At 38.4% G+C, this 27049-nt stretch overlaps 1 protein-coding gene across 5 annotated transcripts in view; it reads left to right on the forward strand.

Annotated features, from left to right (window-relative positions):
* Positions 1 to 27049, forward strand: part of ntrk2a (neurotrophic tyrosine kinase, receptor, type 2a) — a 71054-nt gene that overhangs the window by 5589 nt on the left and 38416 nt on the right. For 2 of the 5 annotated variants that reach the window (XM_014030735.1, XM_014030737.1), the window contains exons 6-13: positions 8223 to 8356; positions 10151 to 10283; positions 10441 to 10512; positions 10795 to 11022; positions 11195 to 11227; positions 11847 to 11861; positions 13925 to 13959; positions 14219 to 14318. In XM_014030735.1, coding sequence (XP_013886189.1) covers positions 8223 to 8356; positions 10151 to 10283; positions 10441 to 10512; positions 10795 to 11022; positions 11195 to 11227; positions 11847 to 11861; positions 13925 to 13959; positions 14219 to 14318 — 750 coding nt within the window. The remainder of the gene's footprint in view (positions 1 to 8222; positions 8357 to 10150; positions 10284 to 10440; positions 10513 to 10794; positions 11023 to 11194; positions 11228 to 11846; positions 11862 to 13924; positions 13960 to 14218; positions 14319 to 27049) is intronic. The other 3 variants (XM_014030736.1, XM_014030738.1, XM_014030739.1) reach the window with 3 other exon arrangements.

The following is a 27049-nucleotide window of genomic DNA, read 5'->3' on the forward strand; positions in this document are numbered from 1 at the left end:
GTGTGTGTGTGTGTGTGTGTGTGTGTGTGTGTGTGTGTGTGTGTGTGTGTGTGTGTGTGCTCAGCAATCTCTGATGGTAAAGGGAACACCCTGTACAGAACACAGCAAAAGCAGAGTGATATTAAGTTCTGTGGTAACACGTGTGTAATTCAACACATGAGTAACTTTAATAAGTTCCAAGAATGTTGAAAATTAAGAGTAGAGTAGAAAAAAAAGACCATCTGGATTATGTCCTGGTGACCTGGTGTCGTGCAGCAGGTTCATTTCCTTTGTCTCCAAATCAACGTGTTTTTTTCATCAAGCTAATGCTGAGAAAGTTGGGTCAAAATTCTGCAGAAACACAACATCTCAGCCAACAGAATAAATGTATTTTAAGCACACTTAATTATGAAAACAGGTTCAAGTTAAAAAAAAAAAACTTTATAAGAACAATACTCAGAAAAACTAGCAAATACTCAGAAATCCCATCAGTGGGTGGATTTACTGTATATATTATTGTTTTTATCAAGCTTGCCCACGAGCTCGCTGCCAGTCCAGGGCAGACTTCTCCTGACCTYGTGCCTTTTATCAGCCTGCATGCAGGAATATTTATCAAGCTTTAATGTATAGATGTCAGCAGTTAATTGATACTTTATTTTTCTCTTCTTTATRTACGCAGCATGAATTTTTCATGAATCTTCTATTTTGGAATCTCCGCTATTCATAAACAGGGTCAAATTACAGCCTGACCCGTCTCAGAARGTCTGCGCTCTACTTCTCTGCATTTGTTGGCTTTCAGCAGCTCGTGTGCTTCTGGTCCAGAATCATCCATCCATCCATCCATTTTCTGTACACGCTTCTTCCTTTTCAGGGTAGCGTGGGTCACTGGTGCCCATATCCAGCAGTCACAGTGCGGTCAAATTATATTTTGTAGCTGGAATTTGATTACAGTACACTCATGCAGTCAAAGCGCTAGCTAGTTTTAGCAAGTTTTTGTGGAGAAATGATGAACAATTAACATACCTTACCACAACTTACCTGCTGTAGGTACCGGTAACTCTGAATGAGCTTTTGGAGAAAAAGAGTTCWATTCTGATGAGCTAATGACTACGGGATCTAACTGGATTACTTTAAAAAAAATTTACTGCCAATTTCTTTTATTTGCAATCATAAACGGCAACAAYAGCAGCTWGCTGTAGCACATAATGCTGCTAAAATGAGCTAAATATTAGTTAATAGTTGCAGAAAATAGCTAAACGTAGCAAGAACTAATTGAAAATTGAAAACCTAGCTAACAGAAGCAAAGGGATGGCGTTAATTATTAAATATCTTGCCAAAAATAGCAAAAAACTAGAACAATAGCAAGTTCCAATTATAAGTGACCAAACATTAGCTAAAACTAATAGCAGCTAAAAGTATAAACCATAGTATTAAAAAGCTGGCTTAAAGCTAAAGCTAGCTTAACAGTAGCTAAAATTTTCATACAATAAGACTGTTTTCTTCTTTTTGTTTCCTTTCATTTCATTTATGACTTGTGTTTTGTTTATAATGGAAACCCATTTTCTTCTTTGTTTTAATGAATAAATTAATGTTTTTTGAAAAGCATTTGAAAAGATTCTATACATTTCTATAGAGTAAATACTTGTAAATAAAGTTAAATGTTTTGAAACATATAACCTTTACAGAAATCAAAAATTACTCATCTGTCAAACAAGCTGAACATGTTGATGTATGAATAATACAAAACTATGCAAAGGTAGTTGGACTGCAAAAAGAGTACAGTAAAATAAAAAAAATAAAAATAAAAAACAGGAAAATGTGTGAATGTGGACTCAGACCTATTATATGTTTTAACAGATATCTAATCTGTACAATGATAAACAAAATCATTTAAAAACTGTACCAAATCCAGTGTTGACAGCCCAAACAGCTCAAAAGAATAGCTTGGGGGCAATGAGAGCACTCAGGACACAAACAATAAGTTCACTTACAGGAAGCTAACAATGTCATTGATAACTTCTATTGATCAGTCCCCTCTGCCTCCCATCCATTACCAGAGGTTATTTTTAGGTTTAGCACAGTCACAGCAAGGTCCTCTGAGAGGTGGGCCGGGGACCCCCGGCAGAGTGACATATGAGCAGGAGGACGTGGTGGGGAACGGGTGCCAAATAACGCCCCAGGGCTGACTGTAATCCACCAAAAACATCACATTCTGTCCTGCCTCATCTGTATTTCTCATTTTCCATCTGTCTGTCCGATTCATGTGTGTCCCTGTGTCTGAGGGCCTGAAWGTCTCTGAGTGACATTGTGAGAGAGGCACAAAGGAGAGGGAATGTCCAGCAAAGCCCCGAGGCTGAGCTGACACTGATCTCTGTCTGTTAGACTGCACGCTGCCAAAGCTCCACCCTAAAAAGGCTGAATCTGCTGCTGACCAATACAATRCTACACCAAGAAGTGCTCCGCTGGGTTGACACAGCCAGTGTACTATAAAAATGAATCTTCTGTGTCACAGGAAAGAAGTTGTAGTTCCAGCAGCTGCAGGTGTTAAAAGTTAAACACTGACTGGGGCAACAAAAAAAGGCACATAAATCTTTAAGCTCTTTATTTCTACCTAACTTGCTTCTGCATTTCTTCCTTAAAAGAACAGGTCATTTGTTTGGAAGGTCAGTTCCATGAAAAGRTTTTGAAGAATTAAATCTTACCCATTGACAATACAACTTTATTTTGAAGAAACATAATGCAATTTTGATCATATTGAGACAAAAWTGGGAAGAGCTGCACAAAATCCAAAACAACTCCAAGACAATGATAAGAGATTACTGGGCCTCATTACARCCCAGGTGTAATCTGTCTTTACCTGTCTCCCCCAGCGTTTGTTTCTCTGTCATATCTTCTGTTTTGTTGGAATGGCTTGAACCCTCAATCAACACCCTTTTTTTCCCATCTTCAAACAAAGATGCAGCTTGTAGTCACAAGCCTTAAATGGCAGTGCAGAGATCAGCCCACGAGTCCAGATGGCTCATGTTAGTGTTTGTGGGCAGGAGGATGCTGTTCACACGTGGGAATTTTCTATTAACAGAAACCTCAAACACTCATTCAGTCGAGTCGGAGACCACTAAACTGTAGGTTAAACAACAGGGAATTAAAGAAGACACAAAAACTGTAAAGGAAAATTACAGCAATGCAGGAGTGAGGAGGCACAGTGCATCCTGACAAGGGCAGATGAGGATTCTTTCCTTGTAACTCTAATGTTTTATGAGGTTGTTAATGACAACAATTAAAACTTTAACATGGCTTTTAGTGGTATCCTACCATCATTTGGGTCTCTGAACTTCCTTACAAGGCCATACAGTACTTCTGTCACTTAGGGTTGACGTTTGGTTAACAGGAGGAATTTAGAGACTTTGTTAAGGAGCTTCAAGGGCTTATCTGGCCAAAATAGTTTAGTAAATCACCTTTCTGGTAAAAGCACTATAGTTAGGTAAATACTAAGGTTTCAATCTGATAAAAATTGCATATAATTACACAAAGAGACACAGAAAATGGCATGATCACCCACCGTGGCAATGGAAATGAAAATAGGACAAAGACCCTAATAAACAAAGCAAATACCATTGTTAGAGCTTAAGCAAAATGTTTTATAAAAATATAACTATTCAAGAATGACCTTTGATTGTCTAAATAAGAACGGCTGGGTTTGTGTTATAGAACGGTAGTTCACAACTTGAGGGGCGCCAGAGAGCACAGTAGGACCCCATAACATTGTCTGCTCAGAGCTTGTGAAAATATCAATTTATTTTTTGTGTATTAAAATCATCAAAACAAGTCCAGTTAAATAATTAAAACTCTGTATAACTTAGTTCTTCTTCTTTTCCTTTTCCAAACAAAAGTTTGTAACCATTCACTTTATTATTTTATTAATTTGACAAAGAGATAAAAAAACACAACATCAAACCTTAAATCCAGCTTTTCTGGTTTCATCTTGCAACGTAAAGTAAAACAGACAAAAATATCATGAATGTCATAATTTGTGGAAGAATAACACTGAGGCATTGGCTATAGGTTGGTAAAAGAATGATGCTAAACAACTGTTGTTATCATGTTTAAGAAACCTAAAGATTATCATGCGAAAAAGTCAACGTTACAAATGCAACTTCATGAACTAACCCTGGTGTTATCATGCCTGCTGTAGGTTTTCTTAGTTTAAATTCAGAAATTGTCTTTTGAAGTCAAATACGTGGTTGGATAAGTTGAAGCCAACAGATTATGATGAACTGTTTTTATTTGTTCTTCAGTTCACCATAGAAACATGAAAAAAAAGTCTCTGAAAATGTTGAGGCCACAAGACATTTGTGTTACTGCCAAAAGGTTTTGGCGGAACTGTATATAACCTCATTTTTGCATAATGTCAGCTCCTTTGTGTGGTATCATGGTTTTCCTTCTGTGTGTCCGTCCTTTTATTTCTGAGTTTATTTGTATTCAGATCTACTGAGATTTACAAATCTTGTATTCTGTCCTAAATTCAAATTTGACACAACTTTTTCAAAATAAGGGTTGTAAATTTTTGAAAGTGGACATATCATGCAAAATCCATGTTTTTAGTCATTAAATACATTTTGTTGTGCACGTGGAGTCTAGAAGTGCAGATTAAATTTAATCTCTCCCAGTGCTGCATAGATACCTTTATATACTTCATGTTTTTCAACCCGTTCAGTTCTCTCTATTTTCTATGACATTTTCTGAACTATTATAACAACTTATTTGCGACGGAGCTGCCAAAAAAGGTCTGGACTTACCAGCCACAGTTTTGTTGTCTTCATTCTCCTCTGGCTCTGGATCAGACTCTGGCCTCAACATGTAAGGCTGGATGGAAGTGTCTGCTTTTGTTGACATATTTTAATTAGTATGTAAATAAAAAGGTTCTGCGTCGCTACATAGTCGTAAACCCCTCTATTAAACTAGAACAGACCGCTCTGGAAGTTAGAGTGGGTTAGAGTGTGAAGTGTCTCATTTGGGTTTAGAGAAACAGCGTCAAAATGAGTTGATCTGAGACACACCACAGAAAAGGGGATGAAAGAGGGGCTTGTGGACAGTTGTTTTCATTAACGATGACAAAATATTTTCGTTCTCGCCCCCTTTTTTCATGACAGTAACGAGACTGTAACGAAATAAACGTAGCTCTTTGATGATTAAGACATGACGAAACACGTGTGAGTTTTCGTTGACGTGACTGTGACGAAAATGTTAGTTGGTGGCCTGTCAATCATTTAGAATGCAGAGTGGAGGGAGGGACAGCAGCGCTGTGAAGGGCTCGACACACAGGCAGCGACAAACTACAGCGATTAGCGGCTGTCATCGCAGCCAGGGTGAAACCCGACACACGGGACGCGATAGCGATCGCAGCGTTGCGAATCGCGCTCTCAGGTCGCTTGTCTTCAGGAAATTTGATTGGTTCTTGACTCTGAAGGCAGGTGTGCGTTACGGATGTGTAAACTAAACAAATCTTGCGATGCTAATGATATTGAAAAACAAACACACATCAAGATACAGTTTTATGAGAAAAAACTTACCATAAACTTCACCCTGGTGCCAATAAATTCCCACAAAGCTTTTTAGTAATCACTTGGTGAAAGTGTTAGCTAACTGCAGTGTGTAGCRTACTCTCCTCTCATTGGTCAGTCAATGAAACCCTCGCTGATTGGTTGTACGCTAAGCGACAGCGACAAAAGTTGAACAWTTTTCAACTTTCATATGTCGCGTCGCATGCTCGCGTGTGCACGTCTACGTGTACGAGTGCGAAATTTCACATGCACTATTTTCGCCGGTCGCTTAGCTGGAGGAGGGCAAGCGATTGTCGCCTCACCGCACAGGCTCCATAGGAAATGAATGGWGAGCGAGCGACGTCGCCTCCCGTGTGTCGAGCCCTTTACACACACAGCAGCACATAACATTTCCTCCTCTCATTCAGTAAAGAAGGAAGAAAAACAGCCTGGGCCGCTTCGCAAAAAAATAAAAAATTTAAAAAAAAAGTCCGTCCGTCACCTGTAGCTTAACCAGGGAGTAACGTCTCCACCATTATTAAAAGCTGTTGCATGTCCATTCTGAGCTCAGAAGCTGTTTACGTTCATGACGAAAGTAAAACTCTTCTCTGCGGTTTTTTTTTTGGCCGGTGATAGATATTTTTAAACTTTACCATTTTTTATATTTGATCCTATTTTATTAATCAGCTGTATTAAATGTCTTTCTTGCTACCATAGTTTTCATCTTTGCAGCTTTGAGCTGCACTAACAGATAAGAAACAACCCTGTGATTGGTCAAGATGTTTCTCTCTGTGCTCTGCTTGTAATAAATTGTACAGTTTTTCCCAACCAAGGTCAGAACTTTCTGTTGAGACCTGTCTTTAAGCGTCCTCACAAACTTCTCACTCTTTGCAAAGAGAAAACTGTTTTAAACTGAATACTTGCGTCTGTGTCTGGTTTATTTCTTTTTAAGGGGTAATTTAATGTCTACTCTGACAGCCGGGAGGAGTTAGCAACGCGCATGTCAGTGCTTCTGTTCTGAATAAAAGCCTGGTGCATGTAAACACTCGTTTGCACAAGTTTAATAGTACTAACTAAGTTTAGGACTGCATGATGTCCGTTTTTATAAATAAGATGCATCTTCATTGCCTTGGCTGACAAGTTTGAGTTGAACATGTGTGTTCCCCTTTATTGCTTATAATATTGGGCGTGTGTATTTTGTATGTTCATTGCACTTCAGCAAATTCTGAGAAATAAAGTCACAAAGTGAGAATGTTTTTGTTTTTTGGCATTTTTAGAGTAACACAATTTCACAAATGTTAACACAAATTACTCACATTAATTTGTAAAGACTAACATGTTGTCTTTTTTAAGACTAAAACTAAACAATTTTTAAAGTTTTCGTCGACTAAAACTCGATTAAAACCATTAAATATGGAAATGACTAAAACTGACCAAAACAAAGAAGTATTTTTGTTCAAAAGACTGAGACTAAGACTCAAATTAAAATGGCAGTCAAAAACAACACTGCTTGTGGAGTCACAATATTGAGGATTTCAGACCAAAGTATTACAGTTCCACTTTAATTAGACCTCAACAAAAAGATTTAAATGTGAAAAAGAAGGATTTAAAAACGTGATATGTCTCCTTTCAATCGTCACTCGCCTCAGTTCACTGGCTTTAAACTTATTGATATAAACGCAGCAGCCAGTGTTTAAATCTGAACAAACTACATAAAAAAAACAAAAAAGTGTATAAATGGGTTTTGCAGATATTTTACTGGGATTCCCAAGTTTGTCTTGGTGGGAAGTGTCGGAGCAGGTGTGTCTAATGTGACCCGCAGACGGTTGCGGTGGCAGTAGAGCGCTGATTCACCAAGAGGCTGTTAAGATATTTGAATGTGATATGGTAGCTGGCCTGCCACCACCGAAATGACCGGTTTTTACAGCGTCTCACGGTGATTGAGTGGGTTGCCGTCGTGATAAGTGAGTTTCCCTGGAGATAAGCTTTCTGCTGACGGACAGAAGAGGTTAGAGAGTGGAGGGGGAGGGAGGACCGATAAGAAATCTTTTCGTTCTTATCGGCAGTAGCTGTCAACGCCTATTTTTCTCCTCTCTTCCTGTCTTTTTCTCTCGCTCTCTCTCGCTCTCTTTTTTTTATCAACAGCGTTATTAGACAAACGTGGCAAGGTCCTCATTGAGTGTGATTGGTCATGCCCAGGTCACCTCCTGGTCAAATCTGTAGACACACATTAAGACAAACACACAAAGTGTCTTTGCTTTGACAGAGGCGTCAGACTGTGTCCAATCAATTTAGTGCTTGGCCTACGATAGACATGCACCAGTAATCAGTGTAACCATCACTGTGTTTGAACTCTGTCTCTTTGTCTCACTGTTTGATTGGGGTGCCCTAATGAAAGCTGCTGAAAGAAAGCAGAGGACAGGGAGATTAAAATTGAAGTCTTACCCTGTGTGTCTTTCTCTTTCGCTCTGAGGTGTGTGTGTGTGTGTGTGNGTGTGTGTGTGTGTGTGTGTGTGTGTGTGTGTGTGTGTGTGTTCGCTTGCTCTTCCTCTGCTCTTGTTGGACTTGTTACGTGCCTTGTGTCTTAACTAGAGGGACAACAGTTGGCCATGAATCCTAAGTTTGCTCTTTTCTGCGCCTCCTTCCTCTCCCTCTCCATACCCCCCGCTACCCTTTTTTTTTCTCGTCCCACTTTGTATGTAGAGGTTCCCATGGCAACGTTGACCCCATCCAAAGTGACCGTGAAGGAAGGGGATAACGTGGAGCTGTCCTGTACCACCTCTGGCGTGCCCTCGCCCGAGCTGATCTGGAACATGGCACTGGTCTCTAACTATGAGGTTAGCCCACACCCCAAACAGTGACATCAGCGCAGTTGTGCAAGAGTTTGGTAAAACTTGCGACAGCACATAAAAGCTAGAAATATCTGCCAAACATTTTTTGCACTCAGAACTAGAATTTATCAAGCTCAGATATTTTAAAGTGGAGCAAAGGTTACAGGCAATATCAGATGGTTTTTAGAGCCACATTTGAAACCATTGTATTATTTCTGGGTTGCAGATGATGTAGTATCGATGTCACGAAATGCAGATGGGGGGCAGGAAGTAAATGAAGCCATGTTTTTTTTTTCTGTTGATTCGGTGTCAAAATGCCTAAATTCTGTGCCGTGTACAATTTGTTGCAGCCGCTCTAATCAGGAGAAATATCAAAGTTTTTTTTCATGTTCTGAAAGTAGTGTGTCACAAGGGAGTTAAATTTTAAAAACTTGCAGAAAAAAATAGGACAAAAGTGGATCAACAATCTACGACTAAAAACAGGAGGTGCGGAAACGAACAATGCAAGAGTTTACAGCAACAACTTTCTAACAGSATCGTATCGTTTAAATCATATTGTCAGATATTTCCCTGGATAGTTATTTGAATTAGGGTTTACAGAAGTTAAATAAATTATTTGCAAGTAGATCCAAGCACGTAGAAATAACAGGAGTTAACTTGTTKTTGTTAGCGTTAGCAATAGCATTGTTATCATAGGCTAACTTCTTAAAATGGCACAACTCACACAGGCAAAAACAAGTCAACAGACATTTAAAGTTTCTTTGGATCCTAAATGGTTGACCCAACCTGAAACAAAATAGTTGTAGGCTTTGAGGTTTTTGAAAGCTTTCATCTGGCTCGTCGTAGCCTGTAGCATGAGGTCTGCAGCACCAAATAGTAGTTAATGTTGATCGCCTCGGCACCAGGTAAATCCTCCAGATTATATAAAAGTAATTTTTAATTAAGATAATATGAATCATATACTAAATGTTTGCATGTTTTTCTTGCAATATCTGGTCTGCGCCAGCCCATTAAGGGCATTAACGTACTCGCTGTGATCCATTTTGTTGTGTTTTGAACCAGAGCAAATCACTTCCTGCCCCCCATCTGACATTCACACGTCATCCGGGTCATGTGACTGCAACCCAGCAATTTTCAACAGATATTAACATGATATTTTGTGCAAATATACATAGCACTAAGGTAAGGACATGTATGCTGGTAGATTATTTCTTTGTTTTAACAATTCTTCTTGTCAATAAATTTTATTGGCAGCACCTGAGGATACCAGAAGCTCRAAACAAGAGCCAATAGCAACAGCAGAATAAGCTGTTTGGCAATGTTAAAAAAATATTTGGCATATTTTTCATTTGTGCAACCCACATACTCAGCTTCCTACAAATAGCATGTTCCTTACAAATGTGGCACCAGTTAAAAGGGAAATTAACAGGTTTTCCTACGGTATAAGCTGTAATTGCCAAGAAGCATTGTTACAACACAGAAATAATAAAACACTAGTGCCCTTCCTTTCTGTGCTCAGTTTAGCTGCAGCAGCTAGCTTTAGCACTTCAGGTGACGTCTGGGACATTTTCTAGCAGAACTATCATCGTGTTTGTGTTGGAACAAATGTGTTATGTTAACCTGATGGTGATTTAGTTAAATTGAATAAAACTCTGATTTAAATTTATGCACGTCTTCAGCTGACAAAACATCCACTCCAGTTATCATGGAACCTCATCTGAAACCACCACCAAATTATTCATTCTGAAGAGGTTATGATAATAGAATTGTTTTTTATTTAAATTGTGTTTTTTCTCTYAGATCGTGACTTCAGGCCAGATTTCGGTGATGCGGCTGTCCAACCTGTCGTCACTGGATCACAACAGTAAAATCATCTGCTCAGCTGAAAACATCGTTGGAGGGAGGGAGTCGTCTCTGCTGCTGGATATACTGTGTACGCTCACCGTCTGCTCTAATTCAAAGAAGGTTAATGTGTCCATCTAAGTAGTGAAACTTGACAAGACTCCAGCTTCTGCCTTCTTTTTTCTTGCTGTTCTAGTTCCACTTTACACGGTTTCTCTAAGATTTCCCTCTTTGCTCTGGATTTTCAGTTCCACCTAAAATCACAAAACTGAGTGGTGCAATCTCAGACCATCACTGGTGTATCCCCTTCAGTGTGGCAGGTATGAAAAGMTCAAACACTCTTTTCTTTAAGACAAAAGTGAGGATGTTGTTTGTGTGTGTTCTGTTGCCTTTAGCGTTAGCAAAATACCCAAAAGCCAAGTGGACCACTACATACTGAACGTATAAGTTCTACAGTTTGCATGGCATAAATGTGATGGGCAACATGCATTTTGTCATGGAATACTAATGAGATGAAATTACAGCCATAACTCACTTCTGCTACTGAGATATTGTGAACTAACTTAATGCCACTGAAGGTTGTTTGTYCATATGATTTTCAGCAAACCCCCAACCAAATTTTCAGTGGTATCGGGACGATAAAAAGGTGGAGGAGGGCAACTACATCATGACAATGATCCATGATATCACAGAGAGAGAGTATCATGGCTGCTTGCAACTGGACAATCCCACCCACATCTATAATGGGATATACAGGCTGGAGGTTCAGAACGAATACGGCTTCGACCAGAAGCAGGTTGAAGCTCACTTCATGAAGCAGCCCTGGGATGGTGAGGAGCAACTCACTTTGAGTTATTGTTATGGAGAGAGAAAAAAAAAACCTTGACTTTCATTTGAAAAGAAAGCGACAAACAGAAAATCAATAATTTAGAAACGTGCAATTGTTACAGCATGATGGAAAATTACAAATTAATATTGTGTTTGTTTTGTTGTTCCACTCAGAAGGTCCGGACAGTACAGAACCTTACTACTATGGTAAGTGAAGAATTTTCAGTTTTTTTTCTTTTTTGTCAAATGTAAAACAAATGTTGAAAATAACACACCTTGCAGTTGCCAGTTTAGTCACAGCAGCAGAAAAATCAAATACTTTTATTTCTCAAGTTCCTGAGGGTGTGTTGCACAACATTGTAGCTTTTTTCCAGATGTTATTTTCTTTTAAATATGTGTTGTTTGTGTGCCATTTTGTGCAATGTTCTGTACTTGTATTTGTTATCTTTTTAGGGCCCTTTCTGGTATACACCCACCTACCCTTTACCAGTAGTCCTTATTGGATCAAAGACCAGTCCTACTATGGTGGAATTCCCTTTTTGGGTTAGGAGTTTGGTTTGGGACTAAGGTGTGAATTGAGTTAAGTTAGTTTTAGGGTTAGGTATCTACTGGGGGTCTTAGATATGGGGTAAGGGGTCAGGGTTAGGCTGTAGAAACGATTGGAAATGAATGGATGCCAATGAACGGTCTTAGAAACAYGGACGTGCATGCAATATCAGGCATGGCAGATAGGGTTAGTTATGAAGTACTGCATGTCAAGAAATGTCACTAAAATTGATTCTTGTTTCCAATCTGATGTGCCTGTTTCTCCAACACGCCTCTGTAGGAGAACCAACCTCAGGTACAGTTATATACATATTTTTTTTCTCTAAATTACATAGCTTTAAGAACAAATTGCCTGGGACAATATTAGAAAAAAAAGTTGCGATTTTTTTCTAACCCTGGGATGTACATCGCAATATAAWAAAATACACAAATTTCCAACAATCAGTCTTAAATAACACTTTATGTTGCCACCCTGTTGCAGATGTACCTGCACTGATCTTATATATGTTTTGTGCATGTTACAGTRTGTTTTTGTCTGTATTTGAGTTATTTTTGCTAGGTTTTATTGCTTGMTTTCATTGTGCTGGGACCTTCATGGATGTTTCTTTAGATAATGCACAAACTCAAATTGCGTTTTACCCATAAACAAACTTAACGTGTTGCCTCTGTGTCGTCTGTTTTCATCACGTTTTAAYATTAGCATTCATGCTAAACCGTATTTTATCTCTTTTCATCCTCGTTTTCGTCAAGAYCCTCATTGTCTACCTCCACAGCTCGAGAATTCACTGACAACAGTTCTCATGAAAACGCTGCCAAAACAGCTGCAGGCATCAAAATAAAAGCCAATTAGTGACTTGCAGGGGGTGATTTAATTAGCCTCCTACATTACAGGATCTGCGACGAGACTATTGTTTTTAAATAAATAAATAAAGTTGACTTGACTTGACTATTGCACACAGGTACATTGCAATGACGATGCGCAAACGATGTATCGTGCAGCCCTATAGATTGCCACACACTGAGTTCGCTATTGCTACATATTTTAGTTTTTAAACACACCATTCATCTAGTTTAGAGCAACTGAGAATGGTTACATTTAAAATCACATGTGTTAGAGCAAAAATTATAACTGTCAACTGTAAAATAAAATCGCAGAGAAAAACGAGCACGCCATAAAATTCAATCAACATTTGATCTGACTAGAAATGATGGGTGGCAAAACAAAAGTTTTCTTCTTAAATCAAACCATAGAGATTGAACACACTGACTTATCTCCCGGCATAAAGAAAAAGTCAACAGGCATGTGAATCTTGGCATATACCCTTTGAACCAGCAACTAAACTTCCTCATACCAAATTCAGTTTTAATGTCATGCATGGAAAATTATTATTTTTTTGTATAAAAGTTTGTGAGGCCTGTAATATAATTTAAGCGCTCATTTAAAAACTAAAACAAAACATTTATTGTGCACAGACRACACCATCCAGTGTGAATAAAAACAATAATTTATAAACTTTTATTCAAAGCAAATGTTTACTGTTATTTTGACTTGATTTTTACAATAATACCTTTATTTTGTACTTCATGAAAATTTCAACATCACAGCCTTACTTTAAGTAGACATATGCTTTAAATCCTTCTTTGTTTCCTTTAAACCATTCAGTTGGGGTCTATWTAAAGTGGAGCTGCAATGCTCCTTATTTCAACTTTACCAGCTCCTCTTTTGCCCCTTTTCTGAGGAGTATCTTAAAGCAGCTCGTTTTGCTGCTGCCTCTTTAAATCCAAACAAGGTGCTTCACACCCCGCCCCCACTTTCCGGCTTCCAGACCGGTTCATTCTAGTTTGATAGAGGGGGTTGCGGTTATCTAGCTGCACGGAAATTTTTTATTTCCAAATGAAAAAATGTCAACAACAGAAGACTTGTCTGTCCATTCTCACATGTTGGAGCCAGAGTCTGACCCAGAGCCAGATGAGAATGAAGATGATGAAAATTTAGTTGTAGAGTCCAGACCTGATACGGCAGTACCATCACAAATTCTGTGACGTGATAGTTCAGAAAATGCCATAGGAATAAAGACCCAAACAGGATATAAAGATCTTTGCAGCACCAGGAGAGACTAAATTCAACTTTTCCGCATTCCTAGAGACTCCCAGTACACAAAAAATGCACCTAATGCCACCTAATGGTTAAAAAAGTGGATTTTTCAGTACATGTCTCCTTTAATATTACATTATATCAGGAGTGTTTCTCCATGTGAATTTAGCTATATAATAGCTTTTGTTTTGCATCATGTGGAATAAAACTGTTCTCAGATTTTACTCTTTCTTTTTGTTCTCTGATTCCTTTGTCCTTGGCAGAGACCCCCCCTGCAGAACCTGAGGACAGAGTCGCAGTAAGTCTCCTCTCACTGTTGTGTTTCTGACTGAGTTAATTTCTGCTGCTGGCTTTTTAGTGGTTCTTTTCTTCTAGAACCCTATTTTTTTTAGTTTTTAATATCAAATGTAATTGGAAGAACTTTAGTGACTCTATAAATTATGCTCTCCTTGATCAATGGTATGCGCAGCCTTTTGGGCCTGGGCCGTCTTGCTAGTAATGTTTCTATCAGCGAGGCTCCCTCAGAGTCATGACGTGGCCTTTCTTGTGCTCTGCAGGTGTACGTGGTGGTGGGCATCGCCGCTGTCGCCTTCACTGGTTTCCTCCTCATGTTGGTTATTCTCAGGTTTGGAGGAAACTCCAAGTTTGGCATCAAAGGTAGGACCCCAGACTTTTATTTCCCACAGAATGGTCAACTCCGTGAGGGATGAACACTAATGAAAAGTATTTTTCTCTAACCATGGATGGATTTGTGGATGCATGAAAAAAAGTATCCCAAAACATCAGAATCAGAAACCAAATGTAGTTTGTCAAACTTTTTAATCATTCATAATAAAATATTTTTACATCTTTAAAAGCCACAAAAGCACACCCAATCAGAACCCTCATGACACCTATCAAAGTGATTGATTGCTACATTTTTAAACCACAGTTTACTAGACTTAGGATCTTATCACACACTTCACATTGTTAAGGACTACATTTAATATCAAATCTTAAGGTAGTATTTCACTGGGCTGCGACTGTTAGAAAACTGCTTTGTGGCTCAAAATTGTGGGACATCAGAAAGGAAATATGCTAATTTTCCGTTGCAGTTTCATTGAATTCTGAGTAACTGTGACCAAGTGACCGGTGAGCCATGAGGCCTATTTTACTGTGCCCGAGCTCAACTTGCAACACTGCATTTTTGGCCTTCCACAACATTCTGCAGCTCACATCACACTCGCATCAGTTTGCTTTATACTCACCTCAGCAGCTGACCCCGCCCCACATGTCTGATTTAATCTGCTGGAGGACACGTTTTGAAATACGTTGAAAACTCAATCGACAGGTCTGCGCTCCTCTGCAACTCCTGCGAGGAAATATTAGGAACCCCATAGTTGAAACGCATCCTAGAGACTCCCTCATGTGCCATTCACCAACTAGTTGTAGCATCCCAGTGAGGCGCTAACTTTATGAAGTCTGTGTCTAAAATGAGAATAATTGACTTTACTTGATTTAATTCMGTTTGGAGATTCTAACGCATCCATGAATCCTCCCTGGTCAGGTGGAAGTTGCTTCTGTTTGATGTTGGTGAATAACATGCATGTAAACTAAACTGAACTCATGAAGTCAACAAATCAAGCATAATTGATTTCTCTATCTTCTCCTGTGATATTTAACAAACTTGACTCCTTGAATGGATTTGACTTGGATTAACTGATGTTTTCTCTCCTCTTTTTGTGCACTAACAATAACATCTTCGTAAGCTCATACTGTAAAACTGTTTATTTTTTAAAATTTTTTAGACAGTTTTCAGCCAAAGAGAAATGAGTAGACAGAAATTTTATTCTGAAAATTTAATATAAAAGGAAAAAAAAGTTAAAAGCCCATAAGAGTTAATTAACGACAAACAGATCTTGCTGTGAAAATCCTTCAATGCACAAGCTGACTGCTGAGACTGTTTTCTGAACTCTCATTTCAGCTGACTTTGCTTTCGTTCAGTTTGGTTTATAAAAGATTATGCATACACGGTGAGCGACTCAAGGGTTTAATGTCCCGAGGAAGCAATTTTATGTCATTTAAAGATACGGTTGTTTCAGGAATAAATTACTTTTTGGCACCGCTTGTGCTGCTAACATTTAGAGCAGCCAAGGTCTGCATTTGAAATTCAAATCAGCGAACCAAAAAAGTGAATGTAAATTTGGAGACAGAATTAATAAAAGTGTTGCTGGATGTGTGTGCATTTAGCTGTTGGAGTGCACGGCTTTGACCTCTAGATTAGAGGAACGGAGGACAGACGTGAGCGTGTGTCTTTTGAGCGTGTTTGAATTTATGGAGTTGTACAGTTTTGTCTTTTTTTAATTTCAGGGGAATTACATGTGGTTGTGCTAAAGGAGATGAGTTCCCCCCACCTTTTAGCGACGTGTTTRATTTTAAATATCTGTGTTTTGTTGCGAGTCCAAGCGTGTGTGCACTTTCACTCGTGTAGAGAAAAAGGATGTTAGATCTGATTACGATTTCTCGCCTGGTGTCTTCATCTTCTTTTCTTTGCACCACTGACCTTCCTCTCCTGATGCAGTTCCAGCTTTGTTCTCCACATAAAGCTGGGTGTGTGTGCCCAGCAGCATATTGACATTGGGGTGATGGGAGCAACTAAGAGCTTGTGGCGTCAGCATCAGATTGAGACAGAGGTTTTGATAGCTTGTTTTTTTTTTTGTTACTGTAACAGCTGTGCCCACAAAAACTGCTGTGCGGTGAAAAATCTGCGCTCTCTCTATCAGACTTGATGGCCAAATTTCCTCCGACAACCACAGATGGCAAAACACCACTGGCGCTAATCTAAAACAAACAGCACTTTGTCATGGCAGCATGGTTTTTGAAATCATAGGAGCAGGCACGCAGACACACACCCACACGAGCACAGTCAGCGCTGACAATTATGATGATGAACTTGTGATCGAAACGTGTGAAGAAAGCACRTCAGGCTGCATGATTGGTGCAACAGATGTGCAGCGAAAAAAGCACAACCAGTGAGCCTGGTGGAATCGCTGACTGACTCTGGATAAAACACTGCAACTGGGAAAGAAATGAACAATAAATGCACAATTTTATTTCTTCTTCATTGATATTCCATAAGCAATATTAGTTTTATCTCACGAAAATAAAGTCACTACAAGCTAAAGAAATTTAATTATGTCAAAGGGGACCCTAAACCTCAAAAGTTGGTGATCAGCTGCAGAAAAAGTGGAACATTTTCAGATTATTAAGAATTTATGGATTCGTAAAATTTTGAGTATGATTTAAATCAAGGTGTTTTTTTTTGTTTTGTTTTGTAAACCAAACTTTAACACCGAATATCCACGACAATTGTCCGATCATTTGAGAGAGCAGCAGATAATGGATGTAAATATGTCACGACTCACCAGTGGAGCTCATCATTGGGTTGCTTCAAAAATTAATCAGTTGTAGATGCATGTCTAACAGAAGTTTCCTGAAAATATAATCACAATTATATTTTAGTAACACACGGAAAAAGTTTATTTTAAACAAATAAATGTCAAGTTTGATAGAAAACACGTGATGGATGTTAATACTCAGAATATGGATTGTGGATAAGGCTCAGCTACCAACACACCAATTAGTTAAAGCCCATTTTTCATTTTTTTTAATCAGGAGGTAATTAATTTGTGTATAATATGATTTAGTCATTTAAAATGAACTCGGTGCTGAGTGTCTATCAGCTCCAAAGTAAARATAAAACTAAAAATCAGAATACATGGTATGTTTACACCACCATAGTTTTTAGTAGATGGCAAGCATTTGATCATTTCCTGTTTTTGTTTTGAGACCAACATGTCTGCTTCTCCAAACTGAGTGTGCTACAGTCACAACCCAACTGCACCTTTTTGGGCAACAAGTACTTCTCAGTCACTGAACTACTCTTATTTTTTGCTTTCAAATATTTTCACACAACACGTCTGTTTTAAATTTTTTTTAACACGACTGTTTCATGGGAAAAAACAGCAGAAATCTGTGATTGGAGTGTTCTCACCGATCCCCTGATATTGATCAGTTTTAAATAYAACACGTTCTAACTTGAATGCTCGTTTTATATCAAATATCATTTTTAAATATCCTTCCATAAAACACCAATCCCTGCAGCCGTTTTYAAGTTCTAGGTGTCTTTCATGCAGATTTTTTGCCCAGGAGAGAAATCCTGTCAGCTTATAGGAGAGCTGCATGCAAATGTGTCTCTGTGGGCTCTGCGTTGATTTAATTCTCATRATCTTCTCTGTGTAGGTGGAGAGCTTCACAAATAAACACCAATGGGCACCAATAATTTGGCCCTCATAAATCGCGTACTTCCAGTTAGCAAATGCGCATCACCATTTTTTTGTGTGGCAAAATAACTCGATGGCGACAKTACACTTTAGGTAGAGTAGTACTAAAAATTGTATAAAACAGCAAAATGTTGTGCGAATGTGAAAACTCCTTGGAGCAGACCAGGACTATTGAGCTGGTAGCCCGCGAGCCGGATTACTTCCATCCAGCCTTCCAATGAGCAGGGTAAACTCATTTTTAAACTTAATTTAATATTTAATAGCTTTTAAAACAACTAAAAAAAAATTTAGTTTATGATTCAATGCAACAAAATGTTGCAGTGTTATCGAACAATGTAAAAATAATGTTAATTGATTTCAAATAACTTTTTGCCTTTTATGGCCTATTGTTATCAAATGAAAGAAACTAGGATGACTGCCACTCATCATAAATAAATAAACAAACAAACAAATAAATAAATAAATAAATAAGCTAATTACATTAGGAGAGAGTATATATGTGGTCTGCCACATCATTAGACTCTAAATCCACATTAAGTTTGAACTTCCTTTAAAAGGTTTTCCCTCTTTTGCAGCTTTCAGAAGCAGCAAGSTTTTGAAGTATTTATATTTGTTGAATGTCCTTAACTGAATTTCTATTTATTCAGTTTAAATAAAACTGGGCTTTTATAAAATAAACTTAATTTGAGCATAATTGTATAATCTAAGATCATGCTCACAATGATGCTTGAAAAAGAGCCACAGAGGAAGAAAAATGAGCAAAAAGAAATCCTTATAGAGCGGTTTAAATTGATCTGTTTTATGTCTAAAAGGTTCAAAACAGACACAGAAACTATCCTAAAATGAATCTAAATGTCTGTCAAAAATAACCAAACAAGAGGACCTGCAAAAACCTATAAGAAAGGAAGTGTCGTTAAAAACTTTACTTGTGATGCAGCCATGAAGCAGAAACGTCAAGACAGGAAGAAAAAGACTGGGTATGAGTCAGTAAATGTGAAGTGGAGAAAGTGAGAGTCAGATGAAGAACAGAGTGAGTGCTAAAACTGACATTTGCCAAGATGTCAGAGAAAAATAAAAAAAAGCCGAGACTAAGCATGAGAAAGGGACACAGGTTGGAACAAAGATAGAAGTAAAAGGTGGAGGAAGCAGATTCCAAAGTTAGAGTTGGAATCTTCAACAGGAAGAGGCAAAGATGGGGAAAAAAAAACTGAAACCAAAGTAAGTTCTCTTCTGTCCACTTATCAATGATTCATCATTAGTGCAGGTTTCAGTTTTCTCCTTGTTTGGTAGAAATTTACGCCTCCGTCTTCCTCTCCCTTTATTTATTTACTTTATTTTTCCTGTACACCCTCCACCCCCTACACACGCACAGCTTCTTTCTGTCGATCGATCGAAACGACACCCTCAAGGTCAGCCGAGCTTCAATCTGGGCCCGAGGCATTACAGAGCATGCTCAGCATACCCTCCTCCTCCTCCTCCTCCTCCTTCTCTTCTTCTTCTTTCACTCTCCGCTGAAAAGGCTGCTTTTGCCTCCAGCTCTTGAGGGTCTCGATGAGCATTGCTCGCCCAAAAAACAAACACGGGCAAAAGAAGCAAGAACCAAAATAAGACAGCACCCCCTCCACCAAAAAAATAAATAAATAAATAAAAAGAAAGAAAAAATAATGACCAGCAAAACCTTTATAGTGCTGACCAAAATCTCTTAATCACAGCTGAAACTAAATATGGAGCAAAACTCTTGATGTAACTTCTTAAAACTACGTTAGGTATTTGGGTACAACTTTTAGATTAAACTCATAATGATGCAAACCTACTGGTATCTGTGTTGTGAGGGCTCAGCTGCTGTGTTTGTGAGCCTCAACAACAGGAGGCATCATTTCTTCTTCAGTGACATTTCAGAATAAGGTCACCTTCAGGGCTTTGCTGTTTACAAAACTTGACTGACACCTGCCATGATAAAACTGTCATTCTTTACTCTGCTGCTAACTTAACAACTAGTGCAGGTTGTTTAAAAGGTCAGAGTGTTGTTGGAGGTAAATGGCCAAAAGCTTTTTACTGCTCCAGACTGCCTGGAAATGACAATATATCATTTTGTACACAATTATTTTTGCATCAATCAGCTGAGTGTAAGGCAAAAACAGAAAACAAACATTTCTTTCAAACTGATCTTTATAAGCACACATGGGTTTGTTTCAGTGTTATAAAGGTAATTGGAAACAAGCTTAATTAAGTCAGGTGTTCATCAATTAAACAGAACCTTTACTTATATGTTGTTTTTGCTTTCTATATATCCCACACTGCTTCTGAGGTTTAGAAAGTTAAACATGAAACTTCAAAGTAAAACAGTATTATTTAATTTGGTGTACTTATATTCACTGCACTTATCTTCATATTTTTATACATAACATTTCCAATTAAAAATGCTATTAAAAAAGTAACCAACCYTTTCCCCCAGTTCCTTACATGTACAATTAGACTTTACTCTCGTATAATGATGACAGTGAGCCTTATTGAATGAATATGGAGGAAGCCTCGCTCTGCTGGGATTTCATTTTACATCCCAGGTCAAGTTCAAATGTTTAAGGATTTCAAAGTTGAGAACTAGAAGGAAAAAAAAAGTCTTCATGCCTGTGGCAAATCCTGGTTGTTTGAAGTGTTCTGAAAATGGAAGTTGCTCTTTTACAAAGCAAAATGTTGCCTGGAGACCTCGTCTGTGCACTTTCGTTGGCGCCCCCACCCCACTCCTTTAGTTTCTGTCGCTCTTTATAAGTGAAATCTACTCCTGAGACTGAAACTGCAGCAGGAACGACCACAAGAGACAATATTAAGAATTTTATTTCTCCGTTTTGATCTACCTGAGGATAGATTTGTATAGATTTTAGTGCAATAATGCTACAAGATGCAACCATAAAACTTTACAAGTTCGATCAAAACGAGGTTGCGCTGTCATCCTCCTGATGGATGTTGAGTTTAGTGATCCTTTTAAAAGATGGGCTGCAGTTTCTTTATTTTTCATTTGATTATTTTTTATGTGCTCCTTTTGAAACATTCTCAGCAGAAAAAAACAAAACAAAACAAAAAAAGTATCAAGTAAATTCCTACCCACCTCTGGTGAAAACAGGTGTGCTGATTACATTTAAAACTCAGGTGGTCTGACAGGAACTGATTAGAACWTTGGAGGGCATCTAGTTAGATGATCATAAAACCAGAACAGAACTTAAAACTCATAAAAAAAGGTTCAAAACACTTWACTTTTTCAAGTTGTTCTCTTGCAARCTCTCAAACTGGGAACAACAATATGTTTTCTTTTTGTTAGGTGAAAATAGCTGCATAAGCAGTGTTGTATAATGTACCTTAAAGTGATACTGGAGTAAAAGTACAAGTATCTTATCATAAAAATACTTTGGTAAATGTCAAAGTCTTCTCTAAAAATATTACTTGAGTCTTAAATGTGCCCTCCAGGTCTCTTAGATCCCATGATCATTTGCTCTTGGCTGTCCCGCGGTCCAGACTGGTCCACAGAGGTGACCGAGCCTTTTCAGTTGTGGCTCCTAAACTGTGGAACCAGCTGCCTCTTCACGTCAGACTGTCCTCAACTCTTGGAGTTTTTAAATCTCTCCTTAAAACACACCTGTTTTCAAAAGCTTTTAATGTAGTTTGAGAGTTGTTTCCCTGTTTATTTGGTCTGTTTTTTATGGTTTTATCATTTGTGTTCTTTTAGCAATGCTTTGTTTTTAGTTTGTAACATGTGAAGCACTTTGGCCAAGAGCAGTTGTTTTTAAATGTGCTATATAAATAAAGTTGACTTGACTTGACTTGACTTAAAGTATCTGATATTTTTTGTACTTAAGTATAAAAAGTAAATTTCTGACACAAAATCTACTTAAGTATTAAAAGTAAAAGTACTGAGTAAAAGTGAGCTGTTAGATTTTCCAAAATGACATTTATTGGGAGGTGACTTCTCAAAAAAATTTTTCTAACAGCGTGCAGCTGTGATGGGTTGTGTACAAGCTAATATGGTGTCAGAATGGTGTATATTTATACTTCTCATCCAACCACAATTAAATTCACTCTATCCAGGAGACACAATTTATCAGGATAATATTTTTTAAGTAACAACAACTTGGAATAAAATAGGAGTAATGACTTTCTACTTCTTACCTTTTTTAAAAAAATGTAGTGAGTAGAAAGTACAGATAATTGTGTAAAAATGTAGAAGTAAAAAGTATGCTGAACAAAAATTACTCAAGTAAAGTACAGATAACCAAAATATCTACTTAATTACTGTAACAAAGTATTTGTACTCAGTTACTTTACAGCTCTGAAACCGATTAGTTTTACTAGTCAATAATGCGATTTGATTTTGAGCTGAATACATTTTTATTCTGCTGAAAGATTTACATAAATAAATAAATAAATAAATAAATAAATAAATAAATAAATAAATAAATAAATAAATAAATAAATAAATATTATTTAAAATAAAAACTTTGTTGACAAAAGTCACACAGAAAGAACACCTAGAAGTCCAAAAYGGAGGAGTTGAAGGTCAAAGGTCAAAATAACTTGAAGGCAGTCGCCACCATCTCTGTTAGGGAGTCCATTGAGCAGCTGCACATCATTTCCTGTCTCGTGTTGGTCAGCCTGACCTTTGCAGTCATAGCAATGAAAAACGAGATGACTCAAACCGAGAGTGCAGAGTGGGAACAGGACATCATGCATACGTACAATTTGAGCAAGGCACAGATGGAAATACAGCCAAGCAGCTGAACCCTCAGAATTACGTCCACTTAGAAAAGTGGAGGGCCTTTAAATTTGATTACTTGCCACTTCAAAAAGGAAGCGCTTTGAAATGTTCAGTGTGAACTCATTTTGAATATTAGACAACATAAACGGACGTCAGTAGACCCTACGGAGAACCAACGGGGGGTCATGGAGCTTACGCAGCACATGTTTATCTAATGTGCATATTTAAAAACATGAGAGCTATCAAAGTCTGCGACACGAGGTCTTCTGGCGGCGGGCTAGGATGTTTTCATGCAAACATTTTCTCTTTAATCTAATTTTCAGGGAGCTGCTTGACTCAAATGATGGATCTAACTAGAAATGGTGCAGTAAGAACCAGCACGATGTGGCCCAAAGCAGGAGCCATCAGTGCAACCTAAATGCCACTATCTTATTTGCATAACAGCAAATGTAATTAATAAGACTTAGGGAGCTATGTACCACCAGTGTTTTATTTTAAATTTATGAATGGATAAAATAATTACAAGGTAAAATCCTTCTAATTGAGTTTTCCTAGAGTAATTGTTGTTTTGGAAGCAGGTTGGAGGTTTCTGCCTAGTTTGACTAAAAGCTTGTGTTTCCCACATATAACAGGCCAGGAGTCTTATATCACACAAGATCTTCTGCTGCTCATCTTATTGCACAATTAAACCTAAAGAGCATCACTGGATAAAAACTATTTCCACAAATCAATAATTGGGTTTTCCTTTTAATAAAACCTACGGTAATCATGCTGTATAATGTGACACGTGAATCACTTATCAGTGTATAAACAAAGACTGTTTTGCTCATCACAAGTGGATATAAAAAYTTTGTTATATGTTGAAGTCAAGCTCAGAGTTGAGTTGAATCCCCAAATGTAATTTTTCTTCTATTTAGAAATCAGGGCTGACCCCAGCCAATTTGGCACTCTAGGCAAGACATCAGGTGATGCCCCTTGTGCAATTTTCTAAACCAGTGGTTCCCAAACATTTTGTCTTCTGACCCACAAAMTATCCATGGCAAAAACTTGTGACCCCAAATATTACTGGTCTGAGTACATGAACTTTGTTAATAACCCTACAAACACAGGCTTTTTGACAATCTAAACAGCTAGTACACAAATGTAAATACTTATCTATACTTATTTTGGGTTTTTGTAATAATTATAGGGAAGATATTACAGCAGCAGTTATTTTATTACCCTTTAAATTGATTTCTGGAGATTATCCAAGGTGCTTCATGACCCAAAATTGGGTCCCAAGCCCAACTTTGGGAACCAAAGTGCAGTGGTTCCCAAACTTTTCAGCTTTTGACCCAGAAAATAACAGCAGCAGAGACCTGTGCCCCCAGATATTTTTGGATGATAAACATTTGTGTCAGGTCAACTAAACATGGGCACAGTAACAATATTTATTATACTACATTTATCCATTTTAAATACACTAACCTCACTCCTTTGTAACAACTATGGCAAAAATGTAATTAATTCAGAAAATCTTTTCAGGACCCCACCTTGATGTTTCGGGACCCCACTTTGGGTCCCGACCCCAACTTTGGGAGACACTATTCTAAACCACACTGCCAATTTACATACTGTACATACTACAAAAACAAAAAAACCCAAAGTTTTGTCTTTGATATATTATATATGTATATATTTTAAATTTTACAAACCAGRTTGACCAATTAAAATAGTTAATATAATTCATTTGAAGCAGAACACCAAAAGTCTACCTGCCAAGATTTGCTGACAGCAGTGAGGAACACCTGTTCATGTTAACAAGCAGCTGTGGAGCGAAGCAATTCTAAGAGGGTCCAAAGAAATATTTAGTAAATTATACTCAAAATTATGCAATGTCCACCCATTTGAAGAGCGTTTTACTAAATTCTTGGGATTAATTAAGCAACATAAAACCAATATTTTATGGAGGTAGAACCCTGAAAAACTAGATTTTAACCTGGATTTTACAGTATATGAGATCATAATTGGGTCTTTTATTATCCTTATTTTGTTTTCTATCTAAACACTGAGCACCATGAGTTAGTTTTGACTGCATCATAATACTTTTATCCTCTGCACCATGTAACACCTCACGTAAAACAGGCTGAGAACACAGAACAAGTTACCTTCATAAACTTGAGTWAGCAGTGATTAYTCYACAGACTAAWTCAACTATACTCTGATAAAAAGCTCTAAAAGATTTTTTCGTCTCCCATTTGCAGYGCYTCTAGATGGACGGCACCCTTAGCATTTGCCTATACTGCCTTTGTTAGAAATAAWTAACAGTTGTGGCAACAAAACTTTTACAGTAAAAAGGAATAAATGATCCACCAAATGTCACTGCCAGACGGAAACCTTGTATCTATTTTCAACATTTTTGTGTTGACAAAAAGTGCTGCTGGTGCAGATTTCTCAAACTCAGTAGCACAATCAGAATCCATCCAACTCTCGATGTTTTCGGAATGCCTCTGGCCCATGAGCGGCATGTTGGAAAAGCTTGGACAAAAGTGCGAGCTGAAAAGTTTAAATGACCTGCAAATGGACAATCTTCTGCTCTGCCCTGCTGTGGCCTGCAAGCCTGCGCTTTTCTAAGTGAGGTGGAAAAGCACAAAAGCCACATTCAATCTCTCAGTGAGTTAAGCAAAGCCTGAAGCTCAAATGGGAAGCTGTGCTGAATGAGGAAAAAGGCTGTAACAGATTTCAGTTGCTGAAAAAAAAGGCTCTGGTTTTGGAAAAGGTAATGATCAGAGAGTGCAGCAGGATGGAGGAGGGGATAGCGGGCAACTCGAGGCGCTTGCACGGAAGCTCAAAAACCGAGGTGGGTTTAGAGGGACTGCAACTTCACAGCCAAAGAAATAAGCGAAGCTCTCCCACGTCATCTAACTGCCATTCCTCTGACCTCCCACTGCTACGGCTGAGTACGTTACCACTCTTGTCCGYGGAGCTGCTCGCCTTGAACTTGCAGAAAGTTGGATTGTGGAMAAAGCGAGATTGTTCTGTAACACAGAGCAAGACAGTCTGAACCCAAATTGACTCAAGGTGGTAATTTCAAACATTCATCATCTATTCAGACAGAAAAATCAATCAATCAGGCATCCCAAGGCTCTGGAGAAGTCAACAAAGCTCACACACTCGAAAAACTGTGTTAAACATCAAAACAAGCAAATAAAAGGGACGTACAGAAGGAGAATGTCGAGGCTCCTRTCACAGGAAACAAAGACAAACTGTCATGGGAGGAAGGGAACATGGTGAATGATACACTGGGAGGAAGGAGAGAGTTTGATCCAGATTGGAACGGATCAAAAAGAGAAGATAGAAGAGCAAAAAATTATTAGCTGGAAAGTACAGCAGGTTAAGCTGTTTTGGTTTTGAAATGTAACATTTTAATGGTTTGAGTAAATAGGAAAAAAAAATACAAATATCCAGTCACCTAAAATAAATTTTTAGTTTCACCCATTATTCCATAGTTTTCGGTGTACAACTGGACATCACCACCTTTCTTGGCTGCAGTCACTTTGTTCTGCACTTGGAAAGTAAAACCTCCAGCGCCGTTAAACACACCGGAGTCTTTTCTCTCGTGTTTTTGTGAAATTAAAAGTGATGAAATCGGAGTCGTTGGACCGAGCCGCGAGCGTTCACACCTCTGGGATTTGCCTACGCAGACATTTCTACTGTGTAAACATGCACGAGATGTCAGTGTGATATTTCTGCTCAGACAGTGTGTTGCCTCTCAAGGCCCCGCTGCTTGGCCTGGAAAGGTCCTCACTGCCAGGGAGAGAGGGAGAGGGAGAGAGAGAGAGAGAGAGAGAGAGAGAGAGAGAGAGAGAGAGAGAGAGAGAGAGCTCTGCATCAGCGTAGCTTTTTCTTGGCAGTGCAGTAAATATCTGTATGACAGGATCTATGTTAACGAGGCTTTAGCCGTCAATCAACACTTAGTCCTGCTGCTCAAAAAACAAACTCTCAAGTAGCCGAGAGACAAAGTCCACAGTTTTCCTGAATATGTATGAGAGTTGGCAGAGGGGCATGCCAATATCATTTAGCATGTCTGGCTGCATTCATGCAACATTTGCTGCACAATGGAAAACAGTGACAAAGAAAGGAGGCAGAGAGAGCACCGAGTTGGAGAGGCAATATAACAGATTGAGGTTTATTGACGCATCACTTGATCGTTTGCCGATCCCGGCTGAGCCAGGATGCTGCCGGCTTCTTAGCTCTGCTGTTTTGTTGCCGCGCTAAAGTCAGCAGCTCTCTCTCTCTCTCTCTCTCTCTCTCTCTCTCTCTCTCTCTCTCTCTCTCTC

The sequence above is a fragment of the Austrofundulus limnaeus genome, unplaced genomic scaffold (genome assembly GCF_001266775.1).
Source record: "Austrofundulus limnaeus strain Quisiro unplaced genomic scaffold, Austrofundulus_limnaeus-1.0 Scaffold1110, whole genome shotgun sequence".
Lineage (NCBI taxonomy): Eukaryota > Metazoa > Chordata > Actinopteri > Cyprinodontiformes > Rivulidae > Austrofundulus > Austrofundulus limnaeus.